The 24916-nt window shown below is 46.9% G+C and overlaps 1 protein-coding gene across 1 annotated transcript; it reads left to right on the forward strand.

Moving 5' to 3' along the window:
* Positions 1-11: 11 nt before the first annotated feature.
* SF3A1 (splicing factor 3a subunit 1) lies at positions 12-24708 on the forward strand. The gene is made up of 16 exons (XM_049865655.1): positions 12-95; positions 7733-7854; positions 11736-11943; positions 13173-13430; positions 15434-15508; positions 16511-16661; positions 16999-17192; positions 18099-18216; positions 18308-18493; positions 19998-20119; positions 20223-20468; positions 21030-21237; positions 21693-21847; positions 23153-23254; positions 23366-23437; positions 24218-24708. The coding sequence occupies exons 1-16, from the start codon at positions 33-35 to the stop codon at positions 24317-24319; spliced, it is 2382 nt and encodes a 793-aa protein (XP_049721612.1). The 5' UTR covers positions 12-32; the 3' UTR covers positions 24320-24708.
* Positions 24709-24916: the final 208 nt, after the last annotated feature.

Here is a 24916-nt window from a genome sequence, read left to right on the forward strand (position 1 = left end):
AAGGCGGACTGGCAGCCCTGAGCGTCGCAGTCATGCCGGCTGGACCCGTGCAGGCGGTGCCTCCGCCGCCGCCCGTGGCCACCGAGCCCAAACAGGTACCGCACCCCCGTACCTCGACCGGTAGCCCCAGCCTAGGCCTGGGCCCTCCCCCCCGGCGCGGGTGTTCCTCACGCGTGCAGGAAGAAGCGGCCGTTTTGGAGGGACTACAAGTCCCAGGAGGCAGCGCGCTTCCCGTGCCGCGCTGCTCTTTGGTAACCAAGAGAATGTTGCAACAGTGGTTCTTAAAAGTGTGGTCCGCGTACCAGCAGCATGAGCATCACCTGCGAGCTTATAAGAATTCCGGGAATATCTGATTCCAACCCGTGTGAATAGGAACCTACGTTTTAACGTGCACCCAAGGTGATTCATATGCACATAAAATCTTGAGAAGCACTGATCAGCAGCCCACCCCCCCCCCGTCCCCTCTTCCCTGCCAGCCTCATGCCCAAACCAAAAAACCAAACCGTTGCCGTCGAGTCGATTCCGACTCATAGCCACCCTGTAGGACAGAGTAGAACTGCCCCATAGTTTCCAAGGGACGCCTGGTGGGTTTGAACCGCCAACCTTTTGGTTAGCAGCCGTAGCACTTACCCACTACGCCACCAGGATTTCCAAGCCTTATGCCCAGTAATCCCTAATTTTCCAGTCTGTACTTCCCACTTTTAGATGTTAATTGTCAGCATCTACAAGATAGTGTGCCAGGCTCTGAATGAGGCCCAGCTCCTGCTTTAGGGAGTTCACAGACTAATGAGAGAGACATATACATGAAAACTCAACAAATATTTATTGTCTTTGTCACCATAAATTACCCAGTTCACCACCACTTGAAAAGCTCTTAATCAGCTAAGGGGGAGAATGCCCATGGGTAATTGCAGCATGGTGGTCTATGCCCTGCAATAGGAGTATGTAACAGGGACAAAAATGGTAATTTAACCCACGCTGCTTTGATGGGGTAGAGGGGGGGTTAAGTAAGGTGAAGCCCAAGGGGTGAAAGATACATTGTTTTTAGAAGGATGAGTAGGAGTTTGGAGAAGGGAGATAGTATTCTTAATTCAGCTTTTATCCATTTATCGAGCACTTAGTATCTACTGCCTTGGGTTCAGAATACAACAGGGAACATAACCAGGCACTGGGGAAAAATAAAGTAACATCAGATAAGATAATAAGTGCAAAGGCACCAAAGTAGGCAGCCGATGATGCCCTGGTCAAGGTTAAATAGATAGTTGTGGTTGAAGTATAGGGTTGGGAGGGTGGTGGCAGGCAGTATAATTCTGAGGATTTGAACTTTTTGTAGACAGACAAAAAAGAAAAGCAGGATAGTGACGGACTGTTCTTCTACCATGGTGCTGTTAGGTGCTGTTGAGTCTGTTTCAACGCATAGTGACTTCATGTACAGTAGCACAAAATACTGCCAGGTCTTGTGTCATCCTCACAATTGTTGCTATGTTTGAGCCCATTGTTGCAGCCACTGTTTCAGTCCATCCCATTGAGGGTCTGTCTCTTTTTGGCTGATCCTCTACTTTACCAAGCATGATGTCCTTCTCCAGGGACTGGTCCCTCCAGATAACATGCCCAAAGTTTGAAACACTGAGACGAAGTTTTGCCATCCTTGCATCTAAGGAACATTCTGGCTGTACTTTTTCGAAGATGGATTTGTTTGTTCTTCTGATGGTCCATGGTATATTCAATATTGTTTGCCAACACCGTAATTCAAAGGCATCAATTCTTTTTTGGTCTTCTTTATTCATTGTCCAGCTTTTGCGGGCATATGAGTTGATTGAAAATACCATGGGTTGCCTTGGGCTAGGCACATCTTAGTCCTCAAAGTGACATCTTTGCTTTTGAACACTTTAAAGAGGTCTTTTGCAGCAGATTTGCGCAATGCAATGTGTTGTTTGATTTCTTGATTGCTGCTTCCATGGACGTTGATTGTGGATCCAAGTAAAATGAAATCCTTGACAACTTCAGTATTTTGTGTTTATCATGATATTGTTTATTGGTCCAGTTCTGAGGATTTTTGTTTTTGTATGTTGAGGTGCAATCCATACTGGAGGTTATAGACTTTGGTCTTCATCAGTAAGTGCTTCAAGTCTTTTTCACTTTAAGCAAGCAACGTTGTGTCATCTGCATATGGTAGGTTGTTAATGAGTCTTTTTCCAGTCATGATGCTCCCACCTTTATATAGTCCAGCTTCATGGATTATTTGCTCAGTATACAGATTGAGCAAGTATGGTGAAGTGATACAACCCTGATGTACACCTTTCCTGACTTTAAACCACTTAGTATCCCCTTGTTCTGCTCAAATAACTGCTTCTTGGTCTATGTGTAGGTTCCACATGAGCACAATTAAGTGTTTGAAATTTCTGTTCTTCGAAATGTCTATAATTGTTATGATCCACACAGTCAAATGCCTTTACATGGTCAATAAAACACAGGTAAACATCTTTCTAGTATTCTCTGCTTTCAGCAAGACCCATTTGACATCAGCAGTGATATCCCTTGCTCCATGTCCTCTTCTGATTCTGGCTTGAGTTTCTGGCGGTTTCCTGTTGACGTACTGCCGCAACCATTTTTTGGTAATCTTCAGCAAAATTTTACTTTCGTGGAATATTAATGATATTGTTTGACAATTTCTGCATTGTGTTGGATCACCTTTCTTTGGTATGGGCCAATATGGATCTCTTCCAGTCGGTTGGCCAGGTAGCTTCTTTCAAATTTCTTGGCATAGATGAGCGAGCATATCCAGTGTACATTCCTTTGTTGAAACATCTCAATGGATATTCCGCCAATTCCTGAAGCCTTGTCTTTCACCAATGTCTTCAGTGCAGCTTGGACTTTTTCCTTCAGTACCATCGGTTCTTGATCATATGCTCTCTCCTGACATGGTTGAGTGTTGACTAAATCTTTTTGGTACAGTGACTCTGTGTATTCCTTTCATCTTCCTGCATCATTCAGTATTTTGCTCATGGAATCCTTCAGTATTGCAACTTAAGGATTGAGTTTTTTTTTTTTTTTCAGTTCTTTCAGCTTGAGAAAAGCCAAGTATGTTCTTTCATTTTGGTTTTCTAACTCCAGGTCTTTTCACATTTCATCATAACACTTTGTCTTCTGAAGCCACCCTTTGAAATCTTCTGTCCAGCTCTTCTACTTCATCCTTTTTTCTTTTCACTTCAGCTACTCTACATTCAAGAGCAAGTTTCTGAGTCTTTTCTGACATCCATTTTGGTCTTTTTTTCTTTCTTTTACATGGTTTTTTGCTTTCTTCATATCTAATACCTTTGATGTCATTGCACAGTTCATCTGATCTTTGGTCATTAGTGTTGAGTAGGTTAAATCTGTTCTCGAGATGGTCTCTAAATTTCAGGTGTGATATACTTAAGGTTGTGCTTTGGCTCTCTTGGACTTGCTGTAATTTTCTTCAGCTTCAGTGTGAACCTGCATGTGAGCAATTGATGGTCTGTTCTGCAGTTGGCCCCTGGCCTTGTTTTTTCTTTCTTGATTGGTTGCTTGATAGATTGTGCTTTAGATGAAAGTTTATAAATCAAGTCAGTCATACAAAAAGTTATACACACCTTGCTATGTACTCCAAGCTGCTTTCCTAATGAGACAACACATTTCTCCCCTCCACCGTGTATTCCCCATGTCCATTCAACCAGCTCCCGTCCCCCCTCTTCTTATCTTGCCACCAGACAGGAGTTGCCTAGCCTTGTTCTGATGATATTGAGCTTCTCTATTGTCTTTTTCCACAGATGTAGTTGATTTGATTTCCTTTATATTCCACCTGGTGAGCTCCAGGCGTATAGTAACCACTTAACGTTGTTCAAAAGCGGTATTTGCGATGAATAAGTAGTTAAAAAAAAAAAAAAAAAAAAACTCGTTACTGTCGAGTCGGTTATGACTCATAGCAACCCTATAGGACAGAGTAGAACTGCCCCATAGAGTTTTTAAGGGGCGCCTGGTGGATAAGTCTCTGGCCTTGCAAAATTCTGTCATGTGGTCTGCGGTATAGTTTCTATCACCAAAGCCATATTTTCCAGCCACAGTCCTTCTTAATTTCCAACTTTTGCATTCCAATCACCAGTAATTATCATAGCATCTTGATTGCATGTTTGATCAATTTCAGACTATAGAAGTTGTTAGAAATCTTCAGTTTCCTCATTTTTGGCATCAGTGGTTGGTGTCTAAATTTGAATGATAGTCACGTTAACTGGTCTTCCTTGTAGGTGTGTGGATATTATCCTATCATTGACAGAGTTGTGCTTCAGGATAGTTCTTGAAATGTTCTTTTTGACAATGAATGCAATGCCATTCCTCTTCAATTTGTCATTCCTGATGTAGTAGACCATATGATTGTCTGATTCAGAATGGCTGATACCAGTCCATTTCAGATCGGTTATGCCTAGAATATCGATCTTCAAGCATTCCATTTCATTTTTGACAATTTCCAATTTTCCTAGAGTCATACTTCGTACATTTCGCATTCCGATTATTAATGAATGTTTGCATCTGTTTCTTGTCATTTTGAGTCGTGCCACATCAGCAAACGAAGGTCTTAAAAACTTTACCCCATCCATATCATTACGGTTGACTCTACTTTGAGGACGCATCTTTTCCCCAGTCATATTTTGAGTTCCCTCTGAAACCCTGGTGGCATAGTGGGTTAAGTGCTATGGCTGCCTACCAAGAGTCGGCAGTTCGAATCTGCCAGGTGCTCCGTGGAAACTCTGTGGGGCAGTTCTGTTTGGTCCTGTGGGGTTGCTATGAGTCAGAGTTGACTCTACAGCAGTGGGGTTGTTTTTTTTTTTTTTAATTCTAACCTGAGAGGCTATCTTCCAGCACTATATCAGATAATGTTCCACTGCTGTTCATAAGTATTTCACAAGTAGACTGCCAGGTCCTTCCTAGTCTGTCTTAGTCTGGAAGCTCTGCTAAAATTCGTCCTCCATGGGGGGCCCTGCTGATACGTGAAATACTGGTGGCATAGCTTCTAGCATAACAGCAATATATGAACTGCCATTGTACAATAAATTGACAGACAAGTGGTGTATTTCTACCATACTAAAGATTTATTATAACCAAAAAGGATACAAATGAAGAGGCACATAGAGTGGGGCCTAGGAGGGGTCCCAGTACAGAACTTCCATGTCCTTATGGACAGTGACCCTCTGGAGATGAGATATTCTCCAAATAGGAGGCTCAGGGCTTTTGTCAGCCTCATCACATGGTCCTGATAGGTTATATCATATCTCCTGAGGCTGGTCAACATTGTGCCACCAGTTGGCCCCTCTTGGTCTGGTCAGCCCTCATGTTTCAGATGTAGGCCTGCTCTAAGGAAGCCAGAACAAAGGCCAAATTGCTTTCTGCATCTCACAGAACCTTTTGCTGATATGAGAGAGACGACAAAAACAAGAGATGTGAGTATAGAATACTTTTAAATTTAATGGTGTGGACATCAGGTTTTTGTTCCAACATGCAAAGAGCTTGGAAGTCATCACTTCCTCAAGGGACCTTTGCTTAGAGTGTCTGCTTAGGGGTTGGCAGGAAACCTGACAGATGGTGTTTGAGAAATTCAGGTAGGCAGGCAGCGATGTGGAGAATCAAAGGAGGATTGGGGAGCAGTCAGTCTGTTCAGCATGCTGACGGTCTGGTCAAAACAGTGGCGGAGGACAGTCAGACTCTTGTCATAAAGTGGCTGATGGTGCAGGCTCTACAGCCACAGTACTCTGTTGGAATCCTGGCTCTGCCATTTGGCCCAATTAAGCTATCCATGCCTCGTTTTTGTCATGTAAGAGTACCTACCTCATAGGGCTCTCGTAAGGGTGCTAGTTGTTGGCTGCAACAGTTAGTATGTTTAAAGTGCTTAGAAAAGTATTTGGGACATAGTATGTGCTTGGTAAATATTAGTTATTATAATCTTTGGAAAGCCTGGTGGTGTAGTAGTTAAGTGCTACAGCTGCTAACCAAAAGATCAGCAGTTCGAATCCATGAGGTGCTCCTCGGAAACTCTATGGGGCAGTTCTACTCTGTCCTGTAGGGTTGCTATGAGTTGGGATCGACTCAAGGGCAACAGGTTTGGTTTTTGGTTTGGTATAATCATTAGTGATTGTTTGGATGTGGAGGATCAGGAAGAGAGAGAAGACCCAAGTTTCTGGCCTGAATAACCAGGTACATTGTAGGCCATTCACAAGGAAAGGGGTTAGTATCCATGAATCAGCTGGATCTAAGGCTTTGTGGCACACGAGGGTGATCTGGACTAAGACGCCAACTTGAGAGTGAAAGTGAAGGATGTGTTTACAAGTGTCTGACTGAAGACGGTGTGAATACTGTGAGGAGAACCAGGAACAGAATTTTGAGGGTCTCCAACATGTAAAGGCAGAAAGTGAAACAGGCCAGGAAGGAAACCTGGATGGAGTGGTCAAAAGCAAGAAGGAACAAGAGCTGAGGATGGGGCCTGGGACTTGAGGAGGGAATAGTTTTGTGGAGGAGTAGTGGTTAAACATTTGGCTGCTTACCAAAAGGTCAGCAGTTCAAATCCACCAGCAGCTCCTTGGCAGCCCTGTGGGGCAGTTCTACTCTGTCCTATAGGGTTGTTATGAATTGGAACCGACTTAGCGGCAACAGGTTTGGTTTTTGGTTTTCATCACCAGTTACATGCTCAGATTACCTCAGTAGTTGACTGGAGACAGTTTTTTTTTTTTTTTACTTTGGCAAGAATATTTAAAATAGATGGGCACCAAATGGGAGGTGAAGTAGCAATGGCAAGACTGAGAACTCAAGATGTTTAGCTGCCAGAGGAAGGGGAGAGAGAAGGCAGTGGCAGATAGGAATACTAGGGCAAGGAAGAAACTATTTTTCTAGAATGGGAGACTTGACCCTTTGTTTTCTCAGGGGAAGAAGCTGGTGGGGAAATTAAAATACTGCGTATCAGAACTTGTGGGACAATTACTGTTGACTTCTCCAAAACAGTTTCACAAAGCATTTGAGCATTCAGCGATGGGTGAGACCATGAAATGGTTGCTGAGGGAAAGGGCACTCATGCCAGCAAGGAGTTTCCCATTTTTTTTATTCAGCAAACAGTCATTAACATGTAGAGCCAGCCATGGAACAAAATAAGACTAAAGGGGCTTACCAGCCCTGGGCAGGGGCTGGAAGGCAGGAGGGAATAGGAAAGCTGGTAACAGGAAACCCAGGCTTTAGAAGGGAGAGTGTTCATGTGTTGTGGGGTTGTTAACCAGTGTTCTAGAACAATGTATGTTTGATAAGAAAGTGGTTTGTTCTGTAAACCTTCACCTAAAGTACAATAAAAAAAAAAAAAAAATACTGAGCCAAGTTCTGCACTAGGTGTGGGGATACAGGCATGGTTTCTCAGAATGTAATCAGAGCTCCCCTGCATCTGGCCACCTTGGACTTTGTTGAAAATGCAGGTTCCAGGTTCCTGTGGGGCAGTCTCGTTGGGGTGGAGCCAGGGAGGCTGCTCCTTTGACTCATTCCCCAGGAGAGTCCCATGTGCAAGTGCAGTGCAGTTCAGAGAACTGCTCTTCTGGAGCAGAGGGGTCTAAACCGAGGGAGGTCTGTGGAATTTTTCTGGGGAGAAAGCCTATACTTTCAACAATGTCCTAATGGAGATTAATAGTGGGGGTCCAGCCCCAAACCAGGAACTTTAAGACCTTATTTCCTTTTCCTCTTTTTACAGCCAACAGAAGAAGAAGCATCCTCAAAGGAAGATTCTACCCCTTCCAAGCCAGTGGTGGGGATTATTTACCCTCCTCCAGAGGTCAGGAACATTGTCGACAAGACTGCTAGCTTTGTGGCCAGGTAACACTGCTGCTTCTGGGCGTGAGAGTCAGAGGGAGATTTTCGTACCAAGAGTTCCTGAGTCAGCACAAGGGGAAGTTGTTGGCTTAGGCCCGTAAGTTCATTTAAAAGCACAACACAGTGGTGAGGTAGGCAATGGGCAGAGTGAGAGGCAAACCCAGTCCCAGAGTCATCAGGAGCCTGCGCTTCGAAAACTGGGTTGAGGAAATGCCTGGAAAGCTGTATTGTCAAGGGCAGTGTGTCTGAGCTGCTGGCCTGAGGAAGGAAAAAAAAGAGTTGACCATTCTCATTGTACAAGGACCACATTCCGCAATTCTAAAGGACCAATCTGCAAAATGGAATAAAATGCCATCTTAAGACTGTTGTGAGGCAGGAGTGAGGCATTTCAGTTATATTATACAGATGTTAGCTGCTGCTGTCTTCTCAGGTGGGATGGGAATCAGTCAGAGTTCCTGTTCCTCCCCAGCATGTGCGCGCGCACAAAGACACACACACCCTCAAATGGAACCCTGTCGATGGCCCCTTGCAAACTCCAAAGGTCCACATACCCCCTAGTTTAGCGGGTCCTTTGGCAGATGACAGACCACATCCAGCCTACAGATTGTTTGTCCTTGCAGTACTTTTTTAAAATTCAAATTGATTGCCACTTTTAAAAATCAGGAGATGTTGCATAAAAATCTGGTTTTCTGGCTTACGTGGAAGGAGGAAGCTGGTGCTAAGTGGAACTGCTGCCCTCAATCAGGACATAGGCTCTTCACTCCCCTGAGGTGGCATCCCCATCACAGTACATCATTTAATAGTTGGCCCTGTCTTCCGTAACTACTTGATAAGGTTAAATCTAGAAAGATGCTACCCTGGCGGATGTCTTTTACTGTATCAGGCTCCATGCAGACTCATCTCATCACATTCCAAGGGTTTTGATTAACCTGGGTATTTAGTCAAAAGCTGGTCTGTGACGGGTTAAACATTGAGCTGCATTAGATGTAGGCATCCTGCATTGGGTTTAAGATAAATTTTTAATGCCTCATATTAACTCTCAGATTTCCTCTTTTTATCTTGATATTTTAAAAACAATAAATTAGAAAAGCACGTTGGGTGAGAAACACCTACAATCATACTAGCACTATAGTTCAGCTGTCTTGTTTTCACGTCATCTTTTTTTTTTTTTTAAGATTGTTGTAATGACCAGCAGAGATACTTTCATATCCTACCTTTCACTTTGTGTTGTAAGTGGGTTTTTTTTTGTTGTTGTTGCTCTGTCGTCTTCCTGATGCTGTGTTGTCTTCTGCTGGGAGGATATAATTGACCTTCCTTGACTTGACCATCTCCCCTTATTTTCCATTTAGGTCGTTGCCAGCATTTCTGTTCAGCAAACGAGACTCTGGGAAATCTCTGAGCATATTCTTTCCATTTTAGATCATTTCCTTAGGAGAAAATGCTGAATAGCCCTTTACTGGCTCAAAGAGCATTTTTAAAGTTTTCTTAAACACGTTGCCAAATAGCTTTTCAGTAATTTAGTGCCAGCCTCTGTTCTCACAGAAATAAGTCTATCCAAGTTTCCTTAAAAATAAATACATAGCCCCATATCTATAGATGGGTTTATAGGTGTGATTACTGTTTATATCACTTTTGTAGGCATTTTTGCAATCTGTATACTTGCTTTATAAACAGGTTGAGATGAAGGGAACTACCAGGGTATCACTCTGGGGTAAACCACACATACAGGGACCCTCTGCCTCACTTTTCCTGGGTTCACATGCATCGATGGAACACGCAGTAGAAGTCACCAACAACTGAGCGTGATTTTGTGAAAGGGTTTTTTTTTTCCTTCTCCCTCTGGGTTAGGCCTTTCCTTCCTTGCATTTCCCTGGCAAGAAACTGAAGTGGAAATTACCCCTAAAAAAGTCCCACCAGCTGGGTTGAGTCACAATGTCTTTTCTGCTAAATCTATTCCTCCTGTTAGAGTATAGTTCTAAAATTAACATTGAGCAACTTTAAAGCAACAGGACAGCTTGGAATGAACATGCCTGCCTTCTCATTGTTTTATCCTTCAGATTGTTGCCAGATGTGGTAAGGCTGTGGCTTAGAAGGCAGTGGTGTAGGAGACAACGAGAGCCTCCTTTTCCATCAGTCTGTCCTGGGAAGTTCCTGGGTATAGTGGCCTAGTTCAGCGATATTTAACTGCATTCCTTACAGTATGGTTTGTATTTTTTAAGGAGGGGGGAAAAACACTTCTTCCAAAAATATGAGGTTCCAGTTAGACTACTTCGCTGTCAAGTTGAGACCACACGGTGTTAAGTCACACCACAGAGTGTGATCAGAACATGCTGAGTAACCAGCCTGGATGTTGACCACCACAGGGGCACGGATAGCTGTGACAGCTGATAATGGGCACAGCATTTTCTACTGTCTAACTGACTGCCAGGCCCAGGAGCGTGAAAGCCTGAAGAGAGCGGGACGACCTGACTGGCTGCAGCCCTTGGAGCTGTGCAGTGGTGTGTTTGGGGTGTCTCTGAGTGCAGGACTCTGGCTAAAGGCATGATGGGAGTCCCGCAGACATCTTTCAATACCTAAATCATCCCAAATATTTAGGAACAACCCCTTTTAGCCTTCATAGAAAAAACAGTCCCTTGTGTTTACAAAAAAAAAAAAAAAAATTCAAAAAGACTTTGGCATCTCCTTAATTAATTCAGTCTTCTTGATAATATTTCAGAGTAGAAAGGGCAGGTGGTGGTAGCCACGTTTTACACATAGGGAAATTGAGACAAACAGACGTTCAGTAGCTTACCTTGGGTCACACAATGAGTTGATACCTAAAACCCAGTGCCGTCGAGTCAATTCCGACTCATAGCAACCTAGTGAACCTGAAACTTGAACGTGTCCATATGTTGTGTCTGTAAGACCGGTGCTCTTTCTGACCAACGCCTTTGGAGCTCTTTAAAAATCAGGGTTCCCTTGGCCTCGTTATGAGTTGGAACTGACTCTATGGCACTTAACAACAACAACACACCTCATGCAAGGGACATTTTTTCATTATCCTAAGGCTTTGAAGGCAGGCATGGCTGTGATGGACCTGGGGGTGCATCTGTGGAACCACCCCAGGAACTAATTTTACTGCTCCCTGTCATCTGAGTGTGCCTTACACAGGGAGACCTGGTGGCAACAGCATAGATGTAGGTCCTTGGAGAACAGTGTTTCCTGTGTTGGCCTCACCAGTAGTAAATTAGGTGAGTTTAGGCAGCAATTGGACAAAGCATTAAATCAAGTAGTTTGAATTTTCACGTTTTTTTCTAATTTTTCTCATTCCTCAAAGGACAAAGTCTCAGTTGGTGCTAGTGTGTCCTTAACACTTCTCCAGCACTTGCCAGTCCCCCATTTTAATAAGAGAACTGGCCTCAGTCTCAGCTGGCTTCTAGCTAAGATTTGCCAACATTTCATTTATTTGATTTTATGGCTACCTTTGTTTTTTTTTTTTTGGTTAGTGAAGTGATACTGATTTTTATATGAAGTGGTAATAAAAACCTTCATTTTTTAAAGTGCTAAATCATTATAAAAATACACATAACACTATTTGCAAATTCAGTTAAAAAAATTAATGAGAAAAAGCGATAGTCCAGATGCTTTTGGTAATGGCAAAACTGGCAGAGGAGTTATAGGAATGACTGAGGTCTAGGAGATCCTGTGATTAAGGAGCCCTGTACCGGGCCAAATGAGGCAGATGACATTGACCACTGATGCCAGGAGGTACAAGGAGGCCCTTTGCTGTGCTGAGGGGCAGTCTCATTTTGAGCAGTGGTAGTGTCAAGAAGGTTTAAGGGGGGGTGTTCAGGATCTAAGCAGTCTCAGTGTTGTGATGTGATTCTCTTTCTTCTTCCTTCCAGAAATGGGCCTGAATTTGAAGCTAGGATACGACAAAATGAGATCAACAACCCCAAATTCAACTTTCTGAACCCCAATGACCCTTATCATGCATACTACCGCCACAAGGTCAGCGAGTTCAAGGAGGGGAAAGCTCAGGAGCCCTCAGCTGCCATTCCCAAGGTCATGCAGCAGCAGCAACAAGCCACCCAGCAGCAGCTGCCCCAGAAGGTTGGAACCCAGCCCCTCCCCTCACTGTTCCAGGGCCAAGAGGGAGGCAAGGACAGGGAGGGGGAAGGCCATCTGCTATCCACACCTCACAACCACCAGAGAGAGAAGGAAGGTTGTTATCTCCATCTTATAGAGACAGAAACCGAGGCTCAGAAAGCTAAGTACTAATGGTAGCTGGCATTTACTGAGCTTGTGAAGCCCTGAGCTCGGTGCTTCAGGAGCTTGTCTCATTGACTCCTTACAGTGGCTAAAGAGGAGACCAACAGAGTACTATTTTACAGATGAGGAACCTGAGGCTCGGAGTGAGTGTGACTTCCCTAAGGCCACACAGTTGGGACTTTAAAGTCCATGCTCTTTGCCCCTACTCTCTTCCTTGTCTGTGGTGTGGGAACAGTACTGTGATGTGTGACGGACCTGTCTGCTGTGCTCAAGGATGCAGTGTGGCCTGTGGGCCCCTCTGTGCACGGTGCCTTCCTCTCTTCTCTATCCCTACATCTGACTCAACCTAATACCGTGCTCCTTGTGTGGTGCTCAGGAACACTGAGATTCAGCACTAGGGACTATTGGTGGGAATGACAGAAGGAAGGGCTGGCACCTTGTACAGAACTGGACTGGCGCCCTCACTTTGCCCCACTTCTCAACTGTGGTGGAAAAGGCAGCACCTCATTTTGCAGTGAGAAGAAAAGGTGAGTGGTTGAAGTCAGGTTCCGAGACCTTGCATTACGATTTACTGCACCTGGGGTCGCTATGAGTTGCCATCAACTTGACAGCAATGGGTTTTTTGGTAGAGCCTCAAGCTACTTCAGTTTCCTCATCTACAAAGAGGATTCACAGTATCTGTTCAGTCTCCCTCATGTGATTCATATGGAGGTGAGATGAATGTGAAAGTCCCTTGTCCAATGGGTCCTCTGCATGCATGGAAGGGCTTGGTGCATCCTTAATAAACCATATTGCTGTCAGCTTCTGTTGCCCAGCTATGGCCCTCAGTTTCAGAAATAGAGGGGAACGGGTCTCACTCAAGGCCATTTAGGGAACTTAGACCACAGTTAGCCAAGAAATCAGTGCTCTTATGAGTTAGGATTTTCTCACACAAGGTGCCAGTGATGTGGGTGTGTTTAATGGAAGCAGAGAGGTCAGCACCACCTTGCTGGATGGGGCATTCCCACCCCACTCTTCCTGGATCTAGCTCACCCCTGTGCCTCTTTCCTCACTCTCCCTCTGTTTCTTAGGTCCAAGCCCAGGTGATCCAAGAGACCATTGTGCCCAAAGAGCCCCCTCCTGAGTTTGAGTTCATCGCAGATCCACCCTCCATCTCAGCCTTTGACCTGGATGTGGTGAAGCTAACGGCTCAGTTTGTGGCCCGGAATGGGCGCCAGTTTCTGACGCAGCTGATGCAAAAAGAACAGCGCAACTACCAGTTTGACTTTCTTCGCCCGCAACATAGCCTCTTCAACTACTTTACAAAGCTGGTGGAGCAGTATACCAAGGTGCCTGGTCACGGAGGGCAAGGGTCCTGGGCCGGAGGAAAAGGCACCTAGCTATAAGCGTTCTGTCCACTCGTTGTTCATGAGAAAGTGACTTGTCTGTGGTGCCTCTGGGCAAGTGTTAGAAATTCCAGTTTAATGGAAGTCTTGATTTCTATTCACTTCCTCTTTTTTAAAAGCCAACATAGACTGCTTGTTTTTAAAGAGAAATGAGATGCTTGGTTAATAACTACCATTCAGTGAGTGTCCACTATGTGACAAGGCCAAGTGGTACTGTTTTTAAGTACATTGAAATTTTCAGCAGCTTGGGGCTCGAGAAGAAGCAAGCTCTTAATAATCTTCTCAAGAACCCATGAGTGTTTTTCCTCCATTTTTCAGAAGAAACTGAGGCTCAGGTAAAGTCACAGTCTCTCAGCTAGGAAGTAGCTGTGCTGAGATTTAAACCACATTTGACTCTAAAACCTTTGTTGTTTTCCAACTGGTATAAAGTACCAATAAGTCAGAAGTAACACTTAAATGTTGGAAAACATTTTAACGTACTAGACGTAACTATAGCAAACATTTATCGAGTACTTACATCTACAGTGTTTTCTCGTTCAATACCTGTAACCTGTGAGGTAGCCAGTATTATGCTCTCTACAGAAGAGGTAACTGAAGCACAGAGAAGTTAATAGCTTGGCCAGGGTCACTCAGCTATGAAGGTGCAGAGCTGGGACTTGAGCTCTGGCATTTTTACTCTGGAGCCTAAGATCTTAATTACCAGTCAATCTGGTACTTAAAATAGCTAAATCGTTAAATTTATTGTGAAGTATACACTGGTGCAGATTTGCCCGGTGGCAGTTTTTTTTTTTAGGACACACTAGCAGAGGTTATTTTCAGTACGATGGTCTGCACATCTGTTCTTGATGCCTAGAAACAACATATTAAAGATCTATGTGAAGGACTGGTAATGACTTCCTCTGACTTAACGATCACTCGTAGTATACACCTGTAAAGAATTGTAAAAATGAGTGTGCTTAGAAAACAGCCAAACCCAGATGCTAGTAGAGTGGCTAAAATAACAGTCTTTGAAGGCCCAAGGTGGTTTTTATAAGTACACAGTACCAATTTTATGCAAGCCTCTTGGTTAATTTCTCCCAGTGGACTGCTTCCAGGATTATGGGTCCCCTGATGCCTTTTTTTATTCTGTTACTTTCCTGTTTGTTCCTCAGAACTTGGGTATTGGTGTTTATTACTCTAACTTCAGGATGCTGGTGTCTGTCTCTCACCATGGGAAACTCTAGAAGCAGATAGTCTTTGGGGTAGAGGTACAAGGAGGACCAGGGGAGGAAGGCTGAACCATTTCCACCTGCCAATGGCAGTAGATACTATTGGGGCGTTTGGAATAACTGGCTATTTACAACAAACCCAGTGCAAGTACATAGCGAGTGTCCCCTTCCAGGTGCTAGAGATAGCAATAACAAACAAGACAGAGAAATCCATCTTTGTAGAGTTTTTAGTATAGTTGAGTAGAAACAAACAAGGACGATGTCAGTGTGTGCTAGATGGTGGTAAATACTATGGAGAAAAAAACCAGGATGGAAATATTGGGAGGTGTAGGGCAGGTGGGTGCAATCTTAAATGGAGGAGTTGGGAGGCCTGGGTAGCGTGTGCAGAAGGGTAGCATGTCAGCAGTTGTGAAAGCAGCATCACAGCCTGACTGGTGAGTAATCTGGTGGGTTTGCATACTTTCTTGCTAATCCATATAACAACCTTTTAAGTTGATGCTGTCAACTTTAAGCACTGATGTCACCATTTTGTAGAAGGAAACCAAGTTACAGAGGTTAACTAACTTGCCCGAAGTCACACAGCCAAATGGAGCTAGGATTGGGACCCAGAATCCTGTGTTCTTCCCATCTCCTTTGTCTTACCACAGGCCCAGTAAGGCATCCTCTTTGCTCTTTGTCCCATGTTGTGTCAGAAGACGATGCTGTATTGACAGTTGCTTTAACTCTTCTGTGTTTCAGATCTTGATTCCACCAAAAGGCTTACTTGTAAAGCTCAAGAAAGAAGCTGAAAATCCCCGAGAAGTTCTGGATCAGGTAAACTGAATAGGATTTCTTACAGCCAGTTACTGATGGTGAAAGCTGTACTGTTTGGGTTCTGTTTTGTGTTTGGGAACGGTCTCTGCAACAGTACCTTGTTATGTCCTGGGCTCAGTAGAGGTGGGAAGAAAGGCATTATGGCTACAAAGGCCAAAGGAGCCTGTGCTTCCCAGACTTAACGCTACTTTCTGCTTTGCTCTCAGCTTTAACAGGTCTCCCTCTTTTCTACTCTGGCTAGAGAGCCAGTGCCTGAGCAGGTCCTAGGGTGATTCCTTTTGAAGCCTCCACACCCCACTCCCTTCCCACCCCCAGCTTTCTGAGAAGAGAAGGCATATTGGTGTTGGCTCTTTTTTTGTTGGCTGCATGAAGGCTTTTGTTCCTGAGACCTTGAGACTGCTGTTTCTCTTGTGGGTACTTGCTGGTCATGCAGACTTCCTGGATGGTTTTGCTCCTCTTTGAGCAGAGGGCACCTTGCAAACTCATGCAGAACACTTTGAGGTTATAATAAATGGCTGCCTTGGGGCCCAGACAGGTTTCTGTAGCATTTAGACTTTTCATCCTATCCAAATTCTGAGCCTGGCTGAAACCAAAACCCAAACCAGCTGCTGTCGGGTTGATTCCGACTCATAGCAACCCTATAGGACAGAGTAGAACTGCTCCGTAGAGTTTCCAAGGCTATAAATCTTTACAGAAGCAAACTGCCACATCTTTCTCCCACAGAGCAGCTGGCTGGTTCAAACTGTTAACCTTTTGGTTCGCAGCTGAGTGCTTTTGGTTCACAGCTGAGTGCTTTAACTACTGTGCCACCAGGGTTCCCTAGACGTGGTTGAAGTCAGGTACAAATACTAAATTTTGCTCCAGGAAGTACCTATTATGGGCAGAGCCAGTTTCTGTGCTGAAGAAGGTACTTTCTTGGGTGAAAGCACTGGAGGTGACCACTTCATTGGGAGAAGAGCCTGGTCCATCTCAGTATTGTGCTGTTTTCCACCCCTCCTGCAGGTGTGCTACCGAGTGGAGTGGGCCAAGTTCCAGGAACGTGAGAGAAAAAAAGAGGAGGAGGAGAAGGAGAAGGAGCGGGTGGCCTATGCTCAGATTGACTGGCATGATTTCGTGGTAGTGGAAACAGTGGACTTCCAGCCCAACGAACAAGGTAGGTCCTTGAGGAGAGTGGCCACAAATGAAGAGCCAGCGCTCTGAGCCATCCTTAGAGACCTCACACAGCTCACCATTTCCAGGGAACAGTGAATCTCAGCGGGCCTTATCCACGTGTTTATCTGTACTTGAAGACTCAATTCTACCACCTGGCCAACAATTAAACCCAGTTCAACAAATACTTCCTATACCAGACCCTAGGTGGGCCTTGGCATGTGGAGATAAGTGAGACACAGCTCCATCCCTCAGAGAGCTCCCAGTCGAGAGGGTAATAGAGGGGCCTTTGGTAAGGAGTGTCTGGAGGGATCCTTTTGACTCTGCTTTACCTCTGCCAGGGAACTTCCCTCCTCCCACCACCCCTGAGGAGCTGGGGGCCCGAATCCTCATCCAGGAGCGCTATGAGAAGTTTGGGGAGAGTGAGGAGGTTGAGATGGAGGTCGAGTCTGATGAGGAGGACGAGAAACAGGATAAGGCAGAAGAGCCTCCTTCCCAGCTTGACCAGGACACCCAAGTGCAGGACATGGATGAGGTATGCGCCTGGGTGGGCCTATGGGATGACCTTTTCCCTTGGAGCCCGAAGACATTGGGGTGCTCTCCACAGAGTCTGTGCTTGAGCTCCTTCTGAGCCTTGAAGGGAGGCGTGGGCCCTCAACAAGAATGCACTGGCAATGCAGCCACCCAAGCTGAGGCAACACAGAGCTGCTTTCTGGCTCAGGCAACAAAGAGTCGTTGATAGGCAAGGATCTAACAGCTCTGCTGGCACTGCTGTCCTGTGGCCTCCCCATTTGCCCAGAGGTCTTGTTCCCCCCGCCACCCCGGGTCACCTCCACTTCAGCCCACAGCCAGGGCAGCCTTTTTGCGTCACTCTGTAGTTTCCCAGCATTTTGAGCACTGAGCTTAGGCCCAGCAGTTCCCAGAGCTTTTCTAAATGTAGCCTACACTTCCTTTCGGCCACCCTGCTCCCTTCTAGCTAGGCCCTCCAAGCAGGCATTGCATAGGATCTTCAGGGCCCGGCTGCCCTCCCCTTGGAAGGAATCTGTGTGCAGCCTGAGAAGAAAAGGTCCCTGTGTCTGTGGGAATTGACTTTTTTTCTCCCTCCCAGCATTGCTCTGTGTGAGCGGCTACCATTGAGCGCCTACTCAACCCTGCACCCCTCCCCAGCATGTTAACTGCCCTTGGCCTCTTGGGACTGCCTGGTGCCAGCTGCTGGAAATGCCTGGGAGGAGTGTTGGCACCACGGCCCCCAGTTCTCCCATTCATGCCGTGAGGAAACAGCTTGGCCTGCTGCCGGGTGGCCTTGGCTGCTCCTGAAGGCACACAGATGTTGGTTGGTAGGGGCCACGGCTCCTTGCCATCCTGAGAGCTGCCAAGGCTCAGCTGCAGGGAGGTGGCCTCTTGTCCCATCTCTGAGTCCTGCCACCATTTTTTTTTTCAGGGTTCAGATGATGAAGAAGAAGGGCAGAAAGTGCCCCCACCCCCAGAGACACCCATGCCTCCACCTCTGCCCCCTACTCCAGACCAAGTAATTGTCCGTAAAGACTATGACCCCAAAGGTAGGGCTCTCTTGTCAGCCCTTGGACTGCGTGGAAATTTCTACATGCCATCCTGTGCTCTTCAGACCTGCCCATTCTCTCTTTGTTTTAGCATCCAAGCCGCTGCCTCCAGCTCCTGCTCCAGATGAGTATCTTGTGTCCCCCATCACGGGGGAGAAGATCCCCGCCAGCAAAATGCAGGAGCACATGCGCATTGGGCTTCTTGACCCCCGCTGGCTGGAGCAGCGCGATCGCTCCATCCGAGAGAAGCAGAGCGATGATGAGGTGTATGCGCCAGGTGAGGTGGGGCTCAGGTCCTGGGACTTCCCCGCCCAGTCTGCACCTCTTCTCTGACTCAGCCTTGACTCATCCTGGCCCGTGGGAATCTCAAAACCATAGTGAACGTTGCTGTAAGCAAACATAGAAAGCAACAGTTGAGGTCAACAGAAACTTTTTTTTTTTAAAGTAATTTTTATTGTGCTTTAAGTGAAAGTTCACAAATCAAGTTGGACTCTCCTACAAAAATTTGTAAACACTTTGGTATATACTCCTAATTGCTCTCCCCCTAATAAGACAGCACACTCTTTCTCTCCACTCTCTATTTTCGTGTCCATTCATCCAGCTTCTGACCCTTTCTCCCCTCTCATCTCCCTTTCAGACAGGAGAGATGCCAACATAGTCTCATGTGTCTCCTTGATCCATGAAGCTCATTCACCAGTATCATTGTCTATCCCATAGTCTAGTCTAATTCTCGTCTGAAGAGTTAGCTTTAGGAATGGGCTAACAGAAGGTCTGGGGACCATGACCTCTGGGTTCATTCCAGTCTCAGTCAGACCATGAAGTCTGGTCTTTTTATGAGAATTTAGGGTCTGCATCCCATTGCTCTCCTGCTCCCTCAGGGGTTCTCTTGGCCTGCTGCTGGTCAGGGCAGTCATCGGTTGTAGCCAGGCACCATCTAGTTCATCTGGTCTCAGGCTGATGTAGTCTCTGGTTTATATGGCCCTTTCTGTTTCTTGGGCTCATAATTACCCTGTGTTTTTGGTATTCTTCATTCTCCTTTGCTCCAGGTGGGTTGAGACCAATTGATGCATCTTACATGGCTGCTTGGTAGTGTTTAAGAACAAGACACCACTCCCCAAAGTGGGATGCAGAATGTTTTCTTAATAGATTTTATTATGCCAATTGACTTACATGTCCCCTCAACACAAACTTTTGAGGATAGGTTCAACCTTTAGTGCTTCAAAGAACTCTCTTTTTCCAGAAGGACTCTCTGTAGGAATCCTCCAAAGGCTGGCACCTGATGTAGATACCATGTGCCCATTGACATCCCAGGAAAAGATCCAGCTAGCCAGGAGGGACGCTTATTCCTGGGGCTGTCAGAATGAGGGGACTGATGGCCACAGTGCCCTGAATTCCTCAGCTAAGCTACATGTGAAGTGCATCAGGGTGGTCCAGTTACTAGTGTATGAAGAGCAGCACAATACGGAGCAAACTGCCCCCAAAGGGAGGAGACCAGGATTTTAATCCTGACCCTCCCACTTGCCATTCTTGTGACCTTGTCCTCTCAGTTACCCTCTTTGGCCCACTGTCGTTCTGTAAGTCAGAGGGGTTGAACAAGCATTGGTTGCTTGTTGGAAAACCTTCCCCAGGCTAGGGGACAAGAGTGCTGTGTTTGGACCCAGAGCCGGTCTCGTCCCATGGAACCAGCCTCCACCCTGCACTCCAGGAAGGTTGCTGCCTTGTCAGTGGGGCAGCTAGTTCAGTTCCTTTATATCTCGGGTCTCTGTTCTGCAATTATACAGGCCTGGATATTGAGAGCAGCTTAAAACAGTTGGCTGAACGGCGTACCGATATCTTCGGTGTGGAGGAAACAGCCATTGGTAAGAAGATCGGTGAGGAGGAGATCCAGAAGCCAGAGGAAAAGGTGCCACTAAAATGGATCTTAATGCCTTCCTTGCCCTTCATCTCCCATGCTTAGGCTCAATTCCACAAGCCCTGACAAGCTGTGACTTTGCTTTCCCTTCCAGGTGACCTGGGATGGCCACTCAGGCAGCATGGCCCGGACCCAACAGGCTGCCCAGGCCAATATCACCCTCCAGGAGCAGATTGAAGCCATCCACAAGGCCAAGGGCCTGGTGCCGGAAGACGACACCAAAGAGAAAATTGGCCCCAGCAAGCCCAATGAAATCCCCCAGCAGCCACCACCTCCATCCTCAGCCACCAGTATCCCCAGCTCAGCCCCACCCATCACCTCTGTGCCCCGACCACCCACGGTAAGCCAGATGCCACCCTGTTACTTATTTTTTAGCAATTGGTTCTTGGGGTCGGGGGGTGTTGGCTAAGACGGGCTGCTGCCCTGTGGTGGGTCCTAAGTGCTAAGTGGATGAGGTTGATATGCCTTTAGTGGAAGTGGGAACATCTAGCCTGATCTTCCATCTGCATAGGAGACTTGGAGAATGGAGGGAGCAAGTGACAAATTTATGAAGCTGCTTTGAGGCAGAGAAAGGCTGCAGGGCTTAACTGGTCTTTGTGACTTTGGCCCATTTCCAGGAGGCTAATTCGAGGTCATCCTCTTTAGTGGCTCTCTCAGTGTCCACCACAGGCAGCTGGTTGACTCTGACCCACCGAGTCCCAAGTGGAGAGTGTTGCCCTGGCCTCTCAGCAATGTCAAGTGCCCTGGGTTGTAAGGCGACAGTCTCTCAGCCACAGGAAGACTGTGTTGGAGCTGTCTAGCTCCCATCCTCGGAGGCTGCAGGTGGCCATTTGCCAGCTGTGTGTGCCGTAAGAGTCCAGCCTTGCCTTCCTGTGACCTGTAGGTTCCTCTACCCCGACAGATGCCGCCTCCTGTCCGCACCACAGTGGTGTCTGCAGTGCCCGTCATGCCCCGGCCCCCGATGGCATCCGTGGTCCGCTTGCCCCCAGGCTCAGTGATCGCCCCCATGCCACCCATCATCCATGCGCCCAGGATCAACGTGGTGCCCATGCCTCCCTCAGCACCCCCTATTATGGCACCCCGCCCACCCCCCATGATTGTGCCAACAGGTCAGTGTCTCGCATTCCTTTCCAGGCCATCGGGTCAGGGACTACAGACCAAGAACTGTCGGCAGAGGAGTGGCTGACGGTAGTGTCAGCTGTTTCAGCTGGGGGCCAGCCCAGAGGAAAGCTCTGGCTTCCCCATGTGAAGCTCCTCGAGATGGTAGCTGGGGTAGATCAGAGGCTGCCCTGCGGTAGCTGGCATCTGTGCACCCAGAGAGGACCAGAGGGGTCAGGCACCTGCTCCATCCGTTGGCCTGGCCCTTCCTCCAATCCTCTGCTGCCCAATCTGGGTAGCCTCCCCGGTCCCCTCTTTGAGAATCTGCTGACTGCTGGGCACAATGAGGAGTGTCAGTTCATCCCTCCGACTCGGGGGGCAGTATGATCCATCTCTCACTTCTTATCACCCTGAATCCTAGAGCCCTTGCCCCCATTCACGGCCCTGCTTATTCCTGTTCTTGCAGCCTTTGTGCCTGCTCCACCTGTGGCACCCGTCCCAGCTCCGGCCCCAATGCCTCCTGTCCACCCTCCACCTCCCATGGAAGATGAGCCTACCTCTAAGAAACTGAAGACAGAAGACAGTCTCATGCCTGAGGAGGAGTTCCTGCGCAGAAACAAGGTATGTGGTCTGAGAGTGCTGCCGTGGGCCTGGAGTGTTAGCCAGAGGTCTAGTTCCGCTCTGATCATTCATTCCCAAGCCAGCCCTATTCTACTGCCACACTTGTGGCTTCTCCTGGGACCTAGGTCAGCCTTTGGAGTCTTCTGACAGCTTCTGAGCAAATACTAAATGTGGAGTCAACACTCTGAGGCACCCCAAGTGTGAAGTCTTACAGAGGCCAGCGGGGAGACTCAGCTCCGTGGGCAGCAGGACTACCATGTGAAAGGGGCCCTGGAAACCTGGAAGGAATCCTGGGCACAGTTCTTAGTTTCTGAGTGACTGGGGAGTTAACACGGAATTTCATAATTAGAATTAAGTCTTCCAGTGCCCAGAAGCTAAATAAACAAGGCTACCTTCCTTCTCAGTTCCAGCCTTTGGAGGTCTGCCTGTGGTGGTGGTGTCCTGTTAGGGTGCTAGAACCTTAGCACTGCTGGTCCCTAGGGAAGCTGTTTGGCGCCATGGGGGAAAGGAGGGGCAGAAACAATCCCAGTTCTCCTTCTCCATGGATTTGGCCAAATCTTCTTTGCTTTTTTTTTTTTCTTTCTTTCTAACAATAGTTTCTATTTCTTAAACACTTAATGCCAGGACAGTGCTAAGCATTTACGGTACTTTTCCGTTTAATCCTGACAACAGTACTACTGTGCAGTAGTTGGAATCAACCCTGTTTTACAGACAATGGTTTTGAGACTCAGATCCAGCTAGTGGGGAAGCAGAGTTTGGAACCCAAGTCTTCTGACATCAGTTTATACTTTTACCCTCACATGGTGCTTCTTGAGATTTGCAGAACATTTTCACATAACTTCCTCACTTCAGTTCCATAATTATCAGGAGGCAGGGTAGAGAAACCAAGATCTTGAAATGGGAGAACATCTTGTGCAATATCACAAATGGTGTCAGTGGTCAATCAGGGACCAGAATCTGGCCCTGGTGGGCAAATGACATTATCTAGACTGGCCCAGGGATCCAAAAAAAGAAACAAAAACAAACTCATTGCCGTTGAGTTGATTCTGACTCAAAGTAACCCTATAGGACAGGGCAGAACTGCCCCATAGGGTTTTCAAGATTGTAAATCTTTTACAGAAGCAGACTGCCACATCTTTCTCCTGCGGAGCGGCTGTTGGGTTCAAACCACCGACCTTTCAGCTAACAGCTGAGCATTTTAACCACTATGCTACCAGGGCTCCTGGCCCAGGGATAGTAGAGCATAATTCCATCTTTCTTGATTGGCTCAGGCTCCACAGGTATAATGGCCACCTCCTTTTGCAGGGTCCGGTGTCCATCAAAGTCCAGGTGCCCAACATGCAGGATAAGACGGAATGGAAACTGAATGGGCAGGTGCTGGTCTTCACCCTCCCACTCACAGACCAGGTAGGGTTGCTGCCCCCACGTGGCATCAGGTGCATGGGAACTAAGGGGGCAGGGAGCTGCTTCCTCCAGCTGGCCCTAGCAAGGGGGGTAAACGTCATCTTGTTCCCATAGGTCTCTGTCATCAAGGTAAAGATTCATGAAGCTACAGGCATGCCTGCAGGGAAACAGAAGCTACAGTATGAGGTGAGTCAGGGTGTCCATGGTCCTGCTGCTTGGGTGCCAGTACCTTTGGTGTCCCAGAAGCTCAGTCTTCCATGGAAACACAAATGGGAAGACATGTTGGTTTGGCCCTCTGAGTCTGTCCTAGAAGTGATGGTGCTGACTGAGAGTGCTGAGGCATGTTAGCCTGACAGGGTGAGGCTTTGGGAGGGCCTCACTACAGTGTTAAGTGGGGTCTAGAAAACCCTCTGTCTCAATGACAGGTGGAGACCTGGGCCTAAGACCTGAGAGTGCTCTGGTCCAGTGTTAGGAGCTCCCTCCCCAACTCACCCACACCAGCCAGCGTGCTCTCAGGCAGCCTTGCTTGGTGAATGGTCATGGAGGTGATGATCCAGCTCAGTCTGATGTCTGAGGTCACATTGGGGTGCCGTGTGCTCCCTCTTTGGACTTTTGACTAACCCCACCACTTTGGGTCTCAGTTTCCTAGTCTGTTAATTGAAGGTGTTAGACTAAGTGATCTCTAAAGGTCCTCTGGTTTGAGGGTCAAGACTATGGGGTTAGTCAGGGCAAGCTTCTTGGGAAGTTGAGCTTTGAGCCAAATGAGGACAAAGGTGAAGAGCATGGATTGGTAGGAAGGAAGGAGAAAGCATTCCGGGCAGAACCAGGGGCCTCTGATGCCCTCCCCTCCAGCCCCTGTGTTCTCTGAGTCCAGAGTGTTAACAGAATGTTGGGAGTTGTGAAGGTGGCTGCAGTGTGCTCAAGACTGGGTTGCCTAATACTTAAGGCACGCCATCTGTCTTCCAGGGCATCTTCATCAAGGATTCCAACTCGCTGGCGTACTATAACATGGCTAACGGTGCCATTATCCACCTGGCCCTCAAGGAGAGAGGTGGGAGGAAGAAGTAGAAGAGAGCAACCTGCTGTCAGGTCCCAGCCACTGCCATTTATCTCTCCTGTCCCCAAACTGCCTGCTCATTTGTTTTCCTTTGACTCTCTGTGGACGTTCAGATTGATCCTACAGAGTTTCTTTCACTCCACCAGTTCCCTGTTGGGTAGTATAGCAGGACTTTCTAAACCACTTTTCCTCGCAGTGGTTTCTGGAATCCCTTTGTGTCAGAGTCTGGATTGGAGGGGATTTGTTTTTTCAGGATGCCCATTAGGAAATGAAAGCCCAGCGATGGCCCATGGAATAGTTGCCTAGTGCCAGGTGGTACTGGGCTGAGAGAATATGGTTATCATCATCATGAATTATTTTGTATCTTGCTGTGGGCTATCAATAAACTTCTTGGACCCTTCTTGTGAAATCAATACAGTAAGACTTGGCCGTTGGCCATCTGCACCTTGTGTGGACCGTGGCCCTTGTAGCATCCCTTCTCCTCGGAGGAATACCAGAGTTTTTAACTAAATTCTTGCCACTTTCAAAGCTTTTCTGTATTAGAGTCTTTGTTTTTAAAACATTTTTAAAAGCATTACACTTTTTGTTTTCCTTTTAAAACATTCTGA

This window comes from Elephas maximus, chromosome 22, assembly GCF_024166365.1.
Source record: "Elephas maximus indicus isolate mEleMax1 chromosome 22, mEleMax1 primary haplotype, whole genome shotgun sequence".
In the NCBI taxonomy this organism is placed as follows: domain Eukaryota; kingdom Metazoa; phylum Chordata; class Mammalia; order Proboscidea; family Elephantidae; genus Elephas; species Elephas maximus.

Bases quoted from the DNA above. Each gene is read 5' to 3' on its own strand.
- SF3A1 (XM_049865655.1), top strand. From the start codon at position 33: ATGCCGGCTGGACCCGTGCAGGCGGTGCCTCCGCCGCCGCCCGTGGCC. The intron at 20,120-20,222 runs GTGCCACTAAAA...TTTCCCTTCCAG, and splicing joins TCCAGAAGCCAGAGGAAAAG to GTGACCTGGGATGGCCACTC. The intron at 21,848-23,152 runs GTATGTGGTCTG...CTCCTTTTGCAG, and splicing joins AGTTCCTGCGCAGAAACAAG to GGTCCGGTGTCCATCAAAGT.